A 16893-nucleotide genomic window follows, 5' to 3' on the forward strand; every position below is an offset into this window, starting at 1 on the left:
TTTTTTGTGTACTTAGTGTAATATGCAGTGTGCAGCTTAATAACCCTCAGATTCACTGGAGCAAAAAGCAGTGTCAGTAGGTATGGTTGCATAGGCCCATAATCTGTTTGTCTGATTACATTTTTGGATTGGGAGGAGAATCAAAGTATTTTCAATTGATGTAGGCTATAAGTAGCCACAGTGTATTGGGTAAAAGGAAGGATTCTTTTTGAAATGGACTGTGTGTAGGTGGTCTGGATTCTCAGTTCCAGTAGATGGTTTATAATGAATGTCTTCTCACAGCCTAGTAGTTCTGTCCTGGGATTCTATTTATTTTTCTATGCATTGCATGTGTATTGTGCCTGGCTGTCATGCAATTATTCCAAAACTCCTAACCTTGTGTAGGTGGGTGTGCTTCGCACTATCAGGTGATTCTGCAGTAGTTTTGGGTTACAGCATGGGCTGACTGATTACAGTGGGCATGCATACCTCTCCTCTCTCAGAAAAGGTGCGCCTGTCTCTCTGTACCTGACTATAGCACACCTGCTCATGTCAGTCAGCCACACAATGGACAGGTTGTTGCAGTGCTGTGGAGAGCTCTGCAGAGGGGGTTTCTTCTCCTGGTTGCTTTCATCACTCCTATTAGGCTGGGTGAAGGAATGCACAGGCCACGGGTTCCCTCTGCTCTCCTGCTTGGGTAGCCATCAAGTTAGGCCTAAATGAGGCCCTTTTGTCTCTTAATGGGTGCAGGAGCGCCACACCTGCATTAGGCTAGCACAAGTTTAGTTATCATGCTCTGCCCTGGGGCCTCGTGGAGGAGCGTACTGGAGGAGAGATGCACAGATGTCTACCCCCAGTCGTGGATCCATACGTCCAATGACCAGGCCCCCTGACATCATCCTTTTCACAGCTGTCTTGCTCAACTGCCTTACAGGAATGTACAAAATGTAACGTATTTAACGAATTGTTGTATAATCAGTATTCTCTCTTATACATGTACAATTATGGGCATTTAGCAAACAAACAAGTGCTCTTTGAATGGACCATTTGAAGGGTTACTGATGATTGAGTGTGTGAGTGTACCAGCCAAGGTTTTTAGGACACTAGTGTGAGGAATTCAGTGGAGGCCTGACCTATAGAGCGGGTGTCATGAGCTGGGTTAGGGTGCATCACACGTACACAGCTGACTCTACACTGGGTAGATGTTTACCCAAATACATGTGACGTTGCTCCCACAGTCACTGTTATATACTGTACCTCAGAATGCAAGTCACATGCAGTACTTGTCAGACAGTTATGTACGAGTGTCTTTTTTCAATTGTCTACTTTTAGTGATTAAAATAGTTGTAGTACTTTAGAGGACTCTCATTATACAGTACACCAGTCTGATAAAGTTGACTTGATGAAACTGTCTGTTTGCTATGATACGGTATGGAATACTTACTCACACCCACAAACACAGTTACACTGATTTACTAGGCTGAGTAGATTGAGACTAGGTTGAGTAGATTGAGACCAGGCTGAGTAGATTGAGACTAGGCGGAGTAGATTGAGACAAGGCTGAGTAGATTGAGACTAGGTTGAGTAGATTGGAAAGGGACAGCATTGATAAATCGCCAGGGCTCCTGACCCCCCTGTTTTGGAAATGTTTGTCAATCTGACAAACAATGGCTGGCTGAAGGCCAGGGGGGACTTGCCAAACCACGGCCAGCACACACATCCTGCCTTTGTGGGCCAGGAATGCCAGGAATCCAGACAGCTGCCCTCCTTCTCCCACCCCTCCCTCCCCAAAAAGGTGCTCTCTCTCAAACATCCCCAGTGTCCCAGTGGTTTCAGCCCAGTAGTCTGGGTGTTTGTGTAAGGCGCTGCTTGTGGCTCACCTCTCTCTCCCTCCATTCCTCCTCTCTCTCCACAGTGCTCCTCCGTTCTCACATCAGTGGCAGGCAGGTTAGTAGCAACACCTGCTCTCTGTGTTTCCCCTCTGCTCCCACCCACTGATCTTTATCCACACTGAGATTCCTGCTGCCTCAACACTCAACACATCCATGGTGGTTTTTATATTTGGTTTTTCATTTTGGTTCATTCCTTGCAATTCTTGAATTTCTGAAGCGGTTTTGTATTCAAAGATACTTGTATTATACTTTTTTTTTTACATGAATTTTATTTAAAGAGCACATGAAGAGCATGTAAAGTGCATACACAACATATCTTTGCAGTCTTTACAAAGGAGCGTAGTGAGATTCACATGTTAAGGGTACATTTTGGCTGTATAAAGCAAACATTTCAAGAGTCTCAATAAGAATACAATATGTAAAAACCACTTAAGAAAAATAACAAACAATCAAACACAAAACCCCAGAAGAATACAGAATAAGACCAGTACGATATGACAGGAACTTTGACCAGACATCTTCATACCTATGCTGTCTATGTTGAAAGATTGATGTAATTCTCTCCATGACAGCAAGTTCCACCCATAGACCTAACCACATATCTTTTGGGGGCGCATTTTTTTTTACACATTTCCTTTCTGCTGCTAAAAGATATTCTATCAATTTAAGTGGAGAGGAGTGTAGTGTATTCACAGGAACAATACCTAAGAGGAGATGACATGGGTCTGGTTGAGTAATAATATGTGTGATGTCCTATATAAAATGGAGAATTTCAGACCAAAAAGACTGGATTTTCAGACACGTACAAAATATATGTGATTAAGACATGTTTTTTCTGAACCATTATTATTTATATTTCGTTTGAAATTTTGGGGGATCTGCTTTTGCAGAAGAAGCTGTGTTGTGGTTTTGTCAAGGTGAACTGGGTTAAGTGAGGACAGGTCTGACAAAATTGAGCAAGGATCCACAGAAACAGGTCCTAGTTATTTTCTTTGCTTTCTCCTGTGGTGTGAGAGTCTTGCTATATTCACACTCACTCCTCTCTGTCTCGCTCTGCAGGTTTTCAGTGGCCTCATCAAATGTGCTAAATTCCGTTTCCTGTGTTTCATAACAATGAAAGCCAAGGCCTAATGCAGGGCCTTCCTGCCCTCGAACAAAACACTTTTTATGTCCCGCTGGTATGACAATGGGAATGTTTCGTTTTTCCTACCAAACATGGGAACCTGTAGAAGAGCCTTTGTTTCCTGGAATGTGGCCATTAGGAAAGAGATGGAGGGAACACAGGATATGTGCCCTGCCCTGGGCAATGCGTTTCAATGGGGTGGCTGGGGCCAGAGGAGTTGTACGCAGGGATTTTCTCTGCTATCTGCATCACCACTTCCCCTATTAAAGTGGATTCTATGCCAGAGTGGGATTCCCCACTCGTTTTTTCCGTTACACCTGCACTTGTATTTTTCTGTTGACAGCATCAGTCTTACTTGACCCCCATTGTCAAATACCGCTCATATGCCAGAATGTAGCTACCGTGTCACTCGACAGTATGGGAATCCCACAGCCCTGCAGCCCTGGGTTCAAATAGTGTTTGTTTTAATTCAAATACAAATAATTAAAGGACACATGTGTTACTTTTAAACCTCATATTCATTAACTCCAGCACCATACCAGTATCTACATATGGGAAAATGGCATGTTTCTATGTTCAGTGATTACAAAGATAAGATGAAAGGTCCTAATAAAGGCTTCTCTGTGACATCACAGTGTAGGGTTAAAAGTTGTTTTTTTAACGTTGATTTTTCAAACCTGCAACAAGTTTCTAGCCAGAGGGAAGATGTTTTCTTGCTCCCCACGTCACCGCGAATCTCATAGTGTTTTTCAAAATTGTAACTTTTGATGACGTCATGGGATAGAACTTTTTAAATGTTCGATTTTTTTCTACTAAATGTAGAAATGCATCGTTTTCACACATGTAGACACTGGTACTGTGAAAATGGAGATAATGAAAATGAGGTTAAAAAGTGGTTGCCCTTTAAGCTGCACTTGATTGAGCTTTCAAGGCAAAAGGGGACTGATGGGGAGAATTTAAACTCCTACTCCTCCCGTCCTCTCCCTGCCTCCTTCTCAAAACCCATTAGAGGAGAAAGTTAGGGTGGAGGGAAATCTGGCTTCCCATCCAATGGGTTTTAAGGAGGCCATGAGGAATATGCAATTGAGATTCTCCCATGGAATAGTCCCAAAAGTGCAAACCACACCAATCTGGCGCCAAAGAAAGGCTCAATCAAATGCTCAACCTATTTCAAAGAAATCAAATACTATTTGAAGCCACTCCACACTTAGCTTACTTATTATGGATTCATCAGCAATGATCTTTTCTTGTAGTTTCTCAATAGCATTAGGGACATATGATAGTAAGCTGTCAGTGCACTGAAGTGCCTACAGAGTTGTTTCGTAATATAACCATGGTTTCTCAGTATGGTAATGTAGCAATGGTGCAATTTCTTCCTCTCCTACTCCACTCACTCAATCCCCCCTTGATTCACTTTCTCTTCCTCCTTGAGAGGAGAGCTGATGTCACAGGGAGGTGGCGGTCTGCCCATGTCTATAAGTACAGGCACCACAGAGGGAATCTCTATATGAAGTGGAGCTAACCCAGCTGAGCAGTGCTGACCCATGCTGAGAAAAGACACTGCAGGAGAACAAAGAAACACTATCGACTGGTGTACCTTTTCGTGCACTCAAACAGATGAAGGAATAAATGAACTGACAGACAGACTTCTCTCCTCTGGACTCAAGTGCAGGATCTGGACAGTATATCATCACAGACACTAGGTATCTATTCTAGGACGGAATCTTTATCTCTAATTTAAATAGTGTAATCTACACCTTCGGGATGTTTTCTCTGGTTAGTTTGAGACGGACCGTCTCCACACTGTTCGTTCTCCTCTCCAGTGCTGCTGTCATGGTGAGTTTCAAAGATGCATTCTTACCTTCCTGCCCTTATTTGATTTATTTCCCATTCACTCTTTCTCTCTACACTTTGCATGACCATATTTACGTTGTATTTCTGTTTTTTATTTTTCTATGTAAAAATATTTGTTGAACTTTTTTGGTATTTTGTTAAAATGAATAAAGGCACTGAGATCAACATACTATTGTATCAGTAGTCATAGAAATCAGCCTGGAATGCATTCCCCTCACCTCCACCCTACTGCTGCTGTGCCGACCCTTTCTCATATTTAACACTGACCCCGCTGTCTCTCTCAGGTGGAGAGTGACTGTCCTACCCAGTGCTCCTGTGGCCCCTCACCGCCATCGTGCCCAGCGGGCATTAGTTGGGTGACAGATGCCTGTGGCTGCTGTAAGGTATGTGCCAGGCAGTTCAACCAGGACTGCAGCCCCAGCCAGCCCTGTGACCACATTAAGGGCCTGCACTGCCACCTGGGGGCTGGGGGAGACCCAGAGAGAGGCCTGTGCCGAGGTAAGGACCAGGAGCACCCCTAACATCAGTGGGAGAGATATGAGGTGGTTGGGCCAGTATGGGAGTAGCAGCTGGGTATGGGTTTTTCAGAATTGTAGTAAGATTTTGATCATTAGATTGATCCAAGTAGATAGTTGTCAAATGCTCAGCATCATGGTAACACACTACCATAGGGGTATGAAGTCCACAGTGCTGCTAATATCTCTGTTTCTCCCCAGCGGAGGCCCAGGGCCGGCCCTGTGAGTTCAACGGGCGTGTCTACCAGCATGGAGAGGACTTCCAGCCCAGCTGCCAGCACCAGTGCAGCTGCATGGACGGGGTGGTGGGCTGCATGCCACTCTGTCCCCAGCAGGTACCCTTGCCCGACTGGCGCTGCTCCCAGCCAAGGCTGGCACGGCCCTGGGGCCGCTGCTGTGAGGAGTGGGTCTGTGATGACAAAAATAACATCAGTGAGGACCCAGAGGAACATCCACAGGCAGCCCTACCTGACCCACAACCCCTCCCAAACCACATCAACAACCAGCTCCAGGCCCAAGCCCTGGCCCAGCCACACTATCAGGCCAGCACTGGAGTCACCTTTAGAGGTACAGTAAAGCCTAACCCAAAGGGCCAGTTTCCCAGGCACAGATTGTCTAGTCATGGCTTTTCAGTACAGGACTAGGCTGAGAAACCGGCCCTATATGTTTGTTTTTCCCAAGCCTTACCCTACATGTTGCTGATGACTCTGTCCTTTTCTTCCACAGAGTTGGTGTCCCTCCCCAGGTCCCAGGTGTTGCTGAGCGCCAGATGCCTCCCTCAGACCACTGATTGGACGGAATGTTCCACCACGTGCGGGATGGGCATCTCAAGCCGGGTGACCAATAACAACGCAGAGTGTCGGCTGGTCAGAGAGACACGACTCTGTCAGGTCCGCCAATGTGACCTGCCGCTTACCCCAGCAATCAAGGTAAAGTGAGACACATGATTATCAGATGTTAATGCAAGTGTAGCGAAATGCTTGTGCTTCTAATTCCGACAGTGCAGTAATATCTAACAAGTAATCAAACAATTCCACAACAACTACCTAATGTGGGAAATTGCGTTAGAGCACATATAACATTTCACTTTTAATTATGAGAACTTTTGTAATATATTTTTTTTTGTGGAATACATTGCTCAGTTGTCTAACTCTGTTTGTTGACTGTCCAGAGGGTAAAGAAGTGCCAGCGTACAGTGCGGCCCCAGGAGCCAATCAGGATCAACTTTGCTGGCTGCTCCACAACACGCCGCCATCGACCTCACACCTGTGGCTTCTGTGCGGATGGGCGATGCTGCACCCCTTCACTGACCCGCACCGTCCGCCTGCGCTTCCAATGTCCCGACGGAGAGGGCTTCACACGCAACGTCATGTGGATCCAGAGCTGCAGCTGCAAGAAGAGCTGCCACAATCACAGTTCCCCCTCAAGGCCCTCTGTCAGCCTGCACAATGACATCCACAACTTCAGGCACTGAGGCAGGCTTAGGAGGATGCCCAACCCTAGCCTCAACACACGAGACAGGGCTACTGCATGCTAACCTCTCCCCATCTTCCACCCACCCTCTGCCCAGGGATAGCCCTGCCTTTCAGTCCCTTCCTGGACACCAGCCTCTCCCTCCTGCACCAGCGCCAGACTATGGGAGAGAGAGCCTCAGCTAGGTGGCCGTTCCATCCAACCAGGCAGAACTATCGCTTGCACTTTAAGCTTCCTGACACGTTGCCACAAGTTATCTGATATGAGAGATGTGGAGCAACTGCTCTCCACATCCAGGTCCAGTGTCCCTTCCCTGTTGATGACACAGTCACAGAACTGTTCTGGGGGAGGGGGAGGGACAGCACTGAGCACAACAGACTATGGATGGCCTGATGTGACTTTCTTGATGTAATTTTGAACTTGTAAATTAATCAGTTTGGTTGTCTGCTTTTCCCCCTCATTATTTATAATTTGTATTTGTTAACATTGTCAAGTTCCTCTATAACCACAGAGGAACAAGGGAAAAGGAATGTATATGTATGTATGTGAAAGACATACATCACTTTTTGTCATAATAGAGATGTGTAAATTAGTGAGGCCAGTGAATGTGTAAGGATGTGATGAGTGACGACCATGGGCAATCTCATACATTCATGAAGTGTTTTGTCTGATACATCGATGGTAGAAAGAGGACAGGATATCATTCTACAAATTCATCAATGATTGTAATTAACTGTATATTACATTGTGTAAAGGTCAGTGTTTATGTGTGTGAGAGAAAATGAAAGGGTGAGAAACAGAGTGTTTACATGTGTGTATTTGTGTCATATGACAGAGTATAGTGTACAGACTTCACTCTTAGTGGAGTGGCAATTGATGGAGATCACCTCATTTTCCGGGGTGTGTTTTTATTGCCTCATAGTATAGAGACTTGTACTGGAGGGAAGATTGTATTTGATATATTTAAGATTTCTATAATATTTGAATTCTTATCAATAATACTCTGAAAAATTGAATAAAAACATTCAACATGTGCCCCTCTCTGTCTTACTTGTGTTTCTCAGAGAGGTGTGTTAGTTGATGGTGATTTAGATGACAGTATCGGGTGGTTGATCTGAGATGCTACAGTGAGGAAAGCAAAAGTCTCTCCTGAGTTGGGACAGGCTCACAGAAGGTGGTGAGTCTGGCATGTACCTTGTAGAGGTACTTTATTGCTGAGTACTACTCCAGAGAGGGGAGCTGTGCTGAAAGCCAGCCTGTTGTTTTGTGGTTAGGGCTGGGGCCGGAGAGAAGAGGCTGGGTCTCCAGTGTGGCCGGGGTCAGTACTCTAGCCACGATCATGTTCCCTTGTGTCTTTATACATACAGGCTGGTCTCTGCAGCACAAACATCACAGCAGCCTCCCAAATTCCACACCCCTTCCTCCTTCCTCTGTCTCCTATCTCTCTCCTTGTCTATCTATTCCACCCTGACCTCCTTCTGTGTCTATCACACCACTGTCTACAGACCTGGTCTGGCTCGGAACAGACTGACTTCCAGTGTGCTCGTTGCCTAAATGGCATCTCTGAGGCTGTTACAGCATGGGCCTACTGTTAAATGTATTCAGATCATCTCAATGTATCATCTTTTCACCTGCTCAATGTAATCCGTTTGAAATTCAGGTTTGGACACATCAATCATACACTATAGGGTTAGATAAGGGTATTCGACAGTTTGATTTCTTATGAGCCTATACATTCTCCTTGCATTTTGTTCACTGGTCCACTGACAGACAAACCCCTACAGAGCACACATGGCATTCCATCATCTCCATAGAAACCGCAGTACTATCTGCCATCGTCTTCGATAAAGGCCCCAATCCTCCTATTGGCTGTATCCCTTCTGACTGTACCACATTTCTCCAAAGACTATGGTCTCTAGTGTTTGTCTAGTGGGACTATTTGGTGTTGTAAATTAAGGGAAATAGCATCGTTCTCAGAATTATTGAACACTAGAGCTGATGTCCAAGGACAACGTTTGACAAAACAGCTGTCAAAGAGGCACTCTTGCACTTCAGTGAAAACCATGGCAATATGAGGTCTGGGGAGGAGGTTATAGGAGGCTGTGTGATAGTTGATTGTTCAAGGGAAGAGTATTAAAATGGGGTTATAATATCATGGTATGGATTTTTACAAGGGTCCAGTCCATATTAAACAGAAGCTTTGTCATGTACTGTAGTTGACTTACACTAACACATATTATATGAAAGCAAAGCATCCGGTGAAATGAGCATTACGCAGTGTATAAATGTAGTTCTCTCCCCTGTGAATTGTTTTGGCTGTAGCCTCCTTCTGCGGTGGAGTTTACTTTGTCCTGGACACCAGACTGGAAGTTACAGGTGTTGTCCAGCCTCACAGAAAACTGAGTTTCAGCATGGCCGTAACATAGGAAGAGGAAATATGTCAGAAATAAACAGGGTCTGTGGGAAGTAGTGGTATGGTGGGGGCCTGGGTGGAAGGTTAACCAGAGCAGAAGAAACTACCCCCCAAAAAACATAGCATCCTCTGCAGAAGACAACTGTCATATAAGTCAATTAAAAATTGTTGGAAAAATTATTCTCCCAAAGAGAAATGTCACTCTAAACAGGAGTTTCACCAAGATATAAACATTCCAGCAGTTTGGGTGCTGCAATCTGTGATATGTATTGTGTAAAACACAACATTTAACTTGTTCCGCCATATAGCTCTGAAGCATATCTTTACATTCAAAAATTCAAAAGTTATAGGGAAAAAATAACACTGGGTGGACATTTTCTGCAGCACAGTTTTCCAGTACACTGAAGTTATCATTGTTCATTGCCCACTGTTGAGGAGACAGTAGGCCTACAACACAAGAGAACACTGTTCTCTACTGGCCCCTAGTAAGCAGTGCAGGTTAGGTTGAGCTTGGGCGAGGACATGGAAGCTAAGGTTAGGCTTATGGCTAGGGTTAGGGTCGAGCCAGGGTGTGGACATGAAGCTAGGGTTAGGGTCAGGGTTGAGCTGGGCTATCCCTTTGACCCAAGGTCAATTTAACCACTGTGTATTTGGCCTACTCTAATAATAATACTAGGATTTAGTCTTATTTGAAAATGTTTTATTTTCTAATTGTTGATCCCCAGCTCTTTATTTACTATAAAATATATGATACGGAAATACATAATTTAACTTACACAAAAATATAGTAACTATTCAAATAAACTATATTCAAATAAATGTATTGCCACATCTCACCCAAACTTCTCTTAAAAGTAAATGGTAATGTCTAGTAAACCAAATTTGTATGATTCTGAATATATGAATTGTAAGGTGGAAGTGGTTATTGACAGTTTATGCGTTTTAATTGCACATATGAATTGTGGAATGGATTGTCATATTTAGAAACAGTTTAGTTTGGTTTAATCTAATGAGAAAATGTACAATGGCTCTCTCCAAACACATAAATCATTTTGACAGTAACCCCACCCCTGAGAGTCTAGTGGCTGCGCACACTGCATGTTAAAAACGTCACCAAGAAGCGAATTAAATACCCGCTTGCGCAATTCAGTTAATAGTGTAGCTGTCAAAGACTCTAGTGATAGTTGAGAGTCGGATGATCAATGTAATTGACTTAAAAATATGTTGCATGCAATCTCTTTAAAACGAATTTTATTACATTGTATCTTTGATAACGTGCGGTTTTTCCTTTTTGACATTGTTTAAATCTTTCGAAAATGTGTCGCTTTATTTGTGGCATATGTATATTATAGAAGCGCTAGTTTGTCACAGTCAGATTTAACTGTAGTTGAAACATTATCCGCTGTCGTCCATTGTTTTGTTTTTGCTTTTTTTACAACAACTTCTCCACGTCTGAATTCTCTGGAAAGCACATCAAGGTGAGCATCTTATCTTCTAAATGCGCCTATGATACTTTAATAAGCAGCCTATTTTGATGACCAAATTACTTACCGTAATGTACAACTTATTTTTAATTCCATGAAATATACATTTATATACAGGCTATTTTCACCTAATCTTGATTCGCTGTTGTGTGATGTTTCGAAGTTCATTCCGAGTCTCCTTTTTTTTGTGACTGCAATTGTTTTTCTTGCACGTGCATCACTGACACTTCTGTGTTTCACTGTATGATTTCCTGTATAAAAAAAATGCTATTCCTAACCAGGACCTTATTCAACATAGGAAAGTGTTCCGCATGAATAGATAGCACAGCTCCCTTATCTTGTGGAATATAAATCAGTCGTTTTTTATTTTGATACCTGTAAATGACAGGTAAAATGGCAGGTTAAACTGGTGTTAAAAGTCATACAACGTGTTATAAATGCTATGTTACAGTTTTTAATATAATGTAGCTTATTTTGTTCAACCAGTGAACATATTATTTGTTGAACTTTCTACATTATTGGTGAGTTGTGATGCAGGCAAATGAACATTTGCTAGATATACCTTGTCTGCTTGGTATTTGGAATAAAAAAATCCTTCACCCAACCACCTAATATGGGCATCATTTATTAAAACCTCAGTTTACAGTTTACCTGAAAGTAAAGTTGTGGGGAATTCCTTTCTCTGAAGATATAGTGAAACATGAGCATGTTGACTAAATACTAGTTAAAACACTTGGATTAATGTTGCCCATGCATGCTTGCTTTAATGGTCACCTGTTAGGACTTCTGGATATCCTGACCCCTTCCAGTAGTAGATAATTGGAGGCTCCCTGCTTACATTGTCCATGAAGTCATTGTAACAGCTTGCTACCTTTGCCATGTAGCTTAAGTGTCAACATTGTCTTTGTTTCCAGGAGCTTCTGAGGGCTCAGCATGGTGAACAGTCAGCTGGGTGGTGGTGTGGCGTCACCCCCCAGGTCGTGTGCAGGATGCGGGGGGAACATCGCAGACCGCTTCCTGCTCTTCTCCATGGAGCGCTACTGGCACACACGCTGCCTCAAGTGCTCCTGCTGCCACGCACAGCTAGGCGACATTGGCAACACCTGCTACAGTAAAGGAGGCATGATTCTGTGTAGGAGCGACTATATCAGGTGTGGTCCTAATGGGGCTCTGGGGAGAGGACAGGAGGGGGAGGATCTAGACTTTAGCTCCCAGGCTAGAGCACTGAGACTGATCTGACTGGGGAGAGGACAGGAGGGGGAGAATCTAGACTTTAGCTCCTAGGCTAGGGCACTGAGACTGATCTGACTCTGGGGAGAGGACAGGAGGGGGAGGATCTAGACTTTAGCTCCCAGGCTAGGGCACTGAGACTGATCTGACTCTGGGGAGAGGACAGGAGGGGGAGAATCTAGACTTTAGCTCCTAAGCTAGGGCACTGAGACTGATCTGACTCTGGGGAGAGGACAGGATGGGGAGAATCTAGACTTTAGCTCCCAGGCTAGGGCACTGAGACTGATCTGACTCTGGGGAGAGGACAGGAGGGGGAGGATCTAGACTTTAGCTCCCAGGCTAGGGCACTGAGACTGATCTGACTCTGGGGAGAGGACAGGAGGGGGAGGATCTAGACTTTAGCTCCCAGGCTAGGGCACTGAGAGATCTGCTGGGGAGAGGACAGGAGGGGGAGGGCACTGAGACTGATCTGACTCTGGGGAGAGGACAGGAGGGGGTGGATCTAGACTTTAGCTCCCAGGCTAGGGCACTGAGACTGATCTGACTCTGGGGAGAGGACAGGAGGGGAGGATCTAGACTTTAGCTCCCAGGCTAGACTTTAGCTCCCAGGCTAGGGCACTGAGACTGATCTGACTCTGGGGAGAGGACAGGAGGGGGAGGATCTAGACTTTAGCTCCCAGGCTAGGGCACTGAGACTGATCTGACTCTGGGGAGAGGACAGGATGGGGAGAATCTAGACTTTAGCTCCCAGGCTAGGGCACTGAGACTGATCTGACTCTGGGGAGAGGACAGGAGGGGGAGAATCTAGACTTTAGCTCCCAGGCTAGGGCACTGAGACTGATCTGACTCTGGGGAGAGGACAGGAGGGGGTGGATCTAGACTTTAGCTCCCAGGCTAGGGCACTGAGACTGATCTGACTCTGGGGAGAGGACAGGAGGGGGGGAATCTAGACTTTAGCTCCCAGGCTAGGGCACTGAGACTGATCTGGCTCTGTTGATCTGGCTCTGCAGGTTGTTCGGGCACAGTGGAGCATGCAGCACCTGTGGCCAGTCGATCCCGGCCAATGAGATGGTTATGAGAGCACAGGGCAATGTGTACCATCTCAAGGTAAGACCCTCTGGCAGTAAGTGTTTCACTGTTGTTAGTGCATTTGTAACAGGTTGTTTGTGTGAAACCAATAGATGTATACTTGAAACAAGGTGCTTTATACACTATCCTAAAGTTACCTTGTATGTTGGAGTTTAGCATTGGCTAACGCCCCAAAAAAAAAAAAAAAAAAAAAAAAATATATATATAAAAATATATATATATATATATATATATATATATTTAACTAGGCAAGTCAGTTAAGAGCAAATTCTTATTTACAACCCAGACGACGCTAGGCCAAATGTGCGCCACCCAATCACGGCCGGTTGTGGTACAGCCTGGAATCAAACTAGGGTCTGTAGTGTTGCCTCTAGCACTAAGATGCAGTGCCTTAGACCACTGCGCCACTCGGGAGCCCACTAGAGTAAGGTGTGGACTTGGCATGAGGATTCTAACGCCTGTGTCTCTTTTATCCCTAGTGTTTCACCTGTGCCACCTGTAGAAACAGACTGGTGCCAGGCGACCGCTTCCACTATGTCAACGGCACCATCTTCTGTGAGCACGACCGGCCAGAGGCTGCACTGCTCAGCCGCCACCTGCCCCCACTCCAGAGTAACCCTGTGCTGCCTGACCAGAAGGTGAGAGAGGGACCAGGACCATGAGGCCTTTCACACTTTCATACACACTACTGTCCAGTACTGAACATTCTATTCCCCCCTGCTCTTGTCTGTAGGTGTGCTGAGTGGTTAGAGTGGTGCGTGGGGCCTTCATCCTTCCCTTGTCTCCAGAGGTCTCTCCATCCCTGCTCCTGATACTGTTGTTGTGGATCCTTTTTAATTTAACCTTTTCTTAAACAAGTCAAGTCAGTTAAGAAGAAATTCTTATTTTACAAGGACGGCCTAACCCAGACGATGCTGGGACAATTGTGCGTCGCCCTATGGGACTCCCGATCATGGCCGATTGTGATACACCCCGAGATCGAACCAGGTTCTGTAGTGACGCCTCTAGCACTGAGATGCAGTGCCTTAGACATCTGCGCCACTTGGGATCCTCATCACCATCCACCATCTTGTCTCTTTGACCAGGAGGTTATTTTTACTTGCAGGATCAACTTCAGATGTGTTGTACATATCCATGCTTGAGACAGTGTACAAATACACTGTAATGGTGAGTCGTGTGTGATACAGTGCTGGTCTGCCCATCAAAGACAATATGGACCACATTAACTACTTCAGGACTGAGGTTACATGTTGTACTGTAAGTAAGGGACCCCCAATTCTGTGCACATCCAGAACTTTGGTGCTTGTGGACAAATCTCGCCATGAGTTTTAAGGGTATGGCCTGGACCCTCTCCAGGAAGAATAAAGCAAATCAAAATAAGCTTTTCCGTGGAGTCCACTGTCATAGTGGCATTGCTGTGGTTATCATTATTGTCAAGAATAACCCATAGCTTAGATAATGAACTCAGAATTCCTCTCAATGGCCTCACATCTGTTACTCTGTGATGTTTAAACCATCATATGAATTGGGCTGAAGTCAAGGAAGAAGATAAATGTCCATTATTTTTCTATAATGCTATTGTGTGTTTCCCAGTGGAGTTCTATTTCCTGAATTAATGTTTCATTCAATTGAATTATGGATGCCTGTTCAATATGTGAAATTATCAGATGGAGACAAAAAATGCTATTAAAAGACTTGAACTGAAGTAATTGATGCCTATGTGCAGTTGGTTGGTCACATGACACGAGTCTTACGGAATTACATGGTAAACTACTACCCAGTTGGTGTGGCATTTCCTCCCTGTTTGTGCTGCATAGCTCCCCTCAGCCCTGTATGGTGAAAGCATGCCTGATTACCCTGAGGAATGGAATTAGAAGGCTACAGTCCTGACCATTTACAGAAGCAATTAAACTTGAGTGGTGTATCTGTGCTGCCTGCTACAGTTCCTGCTCCTGGGAGGCTGAACTTTGGCCATATCCCGTGGCTGACTTTATTAAAGACTAATCTGGGAGCCGGCCTAATTAAAGGGAGGGGCTCCTACGCATCCAGCCAGCGTGTAGAAGAAAAAGAAAAAAAACACAACAACAATCTGATGCTTGGATGGTTAACCATGTTGCAATTAAAAGACACAAGCCAGAGCTTTTCTAATCCCCCTCTGCTGCTCTTGGTTGTTCAAAAGAATGAGCTTTGATTTCTGTTAGGATCTGCATTGGCTAACTTGCTTGACCTTCCTTGAATTTGTCTGTTTGATGTACTGTAAAACTGGATATGACAAATCTGTAGCCTGTATAGTCAGACATGGGTGTGTAGATCTGAGTGGTTAAGGCTTTAAGTAATACAGTTTGAGTGAATCAGATGACAGCATCTGCTGTGCTTCAAATGAGGTCTGTACTTTCACACCTTTGCTAGGAGCATGGCAGCCATCAGAATTGCACCTTAATGTGCTTAGCTATTTCAGAAGTCCCACTTGTCATGGTGGGTGCTGATACTGCATCAATTATGTATTCCACGTTTGATTGAAAAGCATCACGCAAATTCATTAACTTATGGAAATGATCACAATTACAAATATCTTCATATCTAGATAGTGAGGAAATCAAATCTCAAGCCCACCACTCCACAAGTTACACTTTGCATTCAAACCAATCAAGCGTCGTCTGCATATCACTAATTAGCCCAGCATTTTCAGATGCCAATTAGCAGGTCTCCTAAAGAAATCTCTGTGCCATGAGGCGTTGTTTTTTTTAAATCAGAGACGTTGCAGGTGTGTGGCTCACCATCTAGCCTAGCTTCTGTTATAGGAAAGTGTTTATACTCACTAATTAATCATTAATTATATTAACACATGCAGATGAGTGTAATTGCCTTCGCTTCTACGCCTCACACTGTGTGAAGAGACTGAGATGAGACAGGATATTTATTACAAGCGTATGAAGAGGAAGAGAGGGTCTGAGTGGTGTCCTTCTGCCCAGCCACTCCTCTGATACAGATCCAAGATGTGTCCAGCTGTATGATGATGATGATCCATTGTCTCTGTACCAGCAGGACTGGCGGGAAGATCATATATGTCTCATGATCTCCCGAGAGGCCAAGGAGAGGGTTTAAGCAGTCTGACAATGTGCTGGAGTGAAGAGACAGACACACAGACACCATTTAAATCCTCTCAGCTCAAGCGGTCTGGCTGCTGTTAAATGTGTTCCAGTGCGAATACAGTATGTCAGAGAGGTATGTGCATGTGGTCACCGTCAGGAACAGAGCCAGAGGCTCCTGAAAGGGCGTGTGTGTTGATAGACAGGCATGCAAGCTGAGGTGATGTTCGCCTACATACATGCATAACATTCATGGTAACAGGTTTCCAGTAAAAAAACACCATCTGTTTTTTATTTGTTAAATTAGGCCTATCTATTGAAAAGCCAAGTATGTACAGTATGTACTGTTGCCTAAGGAATTGCAACTATGCTAAAAATCCTTCTTGCGACCATAAAACTGTCCTGTCTGCTAAAACAATAGTGAACAGGCTTAATAACAAAGAAAAAACGACTTTACAAATAAGAGCCTCACACAAGAATGAGAGAGAGAGAGAGGTAGATAGAGAGTGGAGAACAGTTCCTGGCCCAATCAGATCGCTTTGAATAATTAAACTGATCGGCTTAATTAGCTCAATTAGGTTAATTTGACCACGGTACACGGCCATATGGTGAAAGGAAACAAAAGAGGGGGGAACTAATTAAAATTAAAATAATGAGGATTTTAATTAACTGCTTCCCCAGACAGCAGTGCGCAGGGATCAGGAGCCTGGTACCATAATTAAAGTGCTGTAACGCTGGCAACATCTCTCCTT

General features: G+C 44.4%; 2 protein-coding genes across 2 annotated transcripts; both read left to right on the plus strand.

The window, feature by feature from the left end:
- The first annotated feature begins 4084 nt into the window (after nt 1-4084).
- Nucleotides 4085-7870, plus strand: LOC135539557 (CCN family member 1-like). Its single transcript, XM_064965497.1, has 5 exons — nt 4085-4830; nt 5133-5346; nt 5565-5930; nt 6090-6292; nt 6535-7870. Exons 1-5 carry the CDS (start codon nt 4759-4761, stop codon nt 6835-6837), a joined length of 1158 nt encoding a protein of 385 aa, XP_064821569.1. The 5' UTR covers nt 4085-4758; the 3' UTR covers nt 6838-7870.
- Nucleotides 7871-10413: 2543 nt separating this feature from the next.
- On the plus strand, nt 10414-15586 carry si:dkey-90l8.3 (LIM domain transcription factor LMO4.1). The gene is made up of 5 exons (XM_064965511.1): nt 10414-10727; nt 11648-11884; nt 12974-13070; nt 13532-13690; nt 13786-15586. The coding sequence occupies exons 2-5, from the start codon at nt 11667-11669 to the stop codon at nt 13792-13794; spliced, it is 483 nt and encodes a 160-aa protein (XP_064821583.1). The 5' UTR covers nt 10414-10727; nt 11648-11666; the 3' UTR covers nt 13795-15586.
- Nucleotides 15587-16893: the final 1307 nt, after the last annotated feature.

This window comes from Oncorhynchus masou, chromosome 1, assembly GCF_036934945.1.
Source record: "Oncorhynchus masou masou isolate Uvic2021 chromosome 1, UVic_Omas_1.1, whole genome shotgun sequence".
NCBI lineage: Eukaryota > Metazoa > Chordata > Actinopteri > Salmoniformes > Salmonidae > Oncorhynchus > Oncorhynchus masou.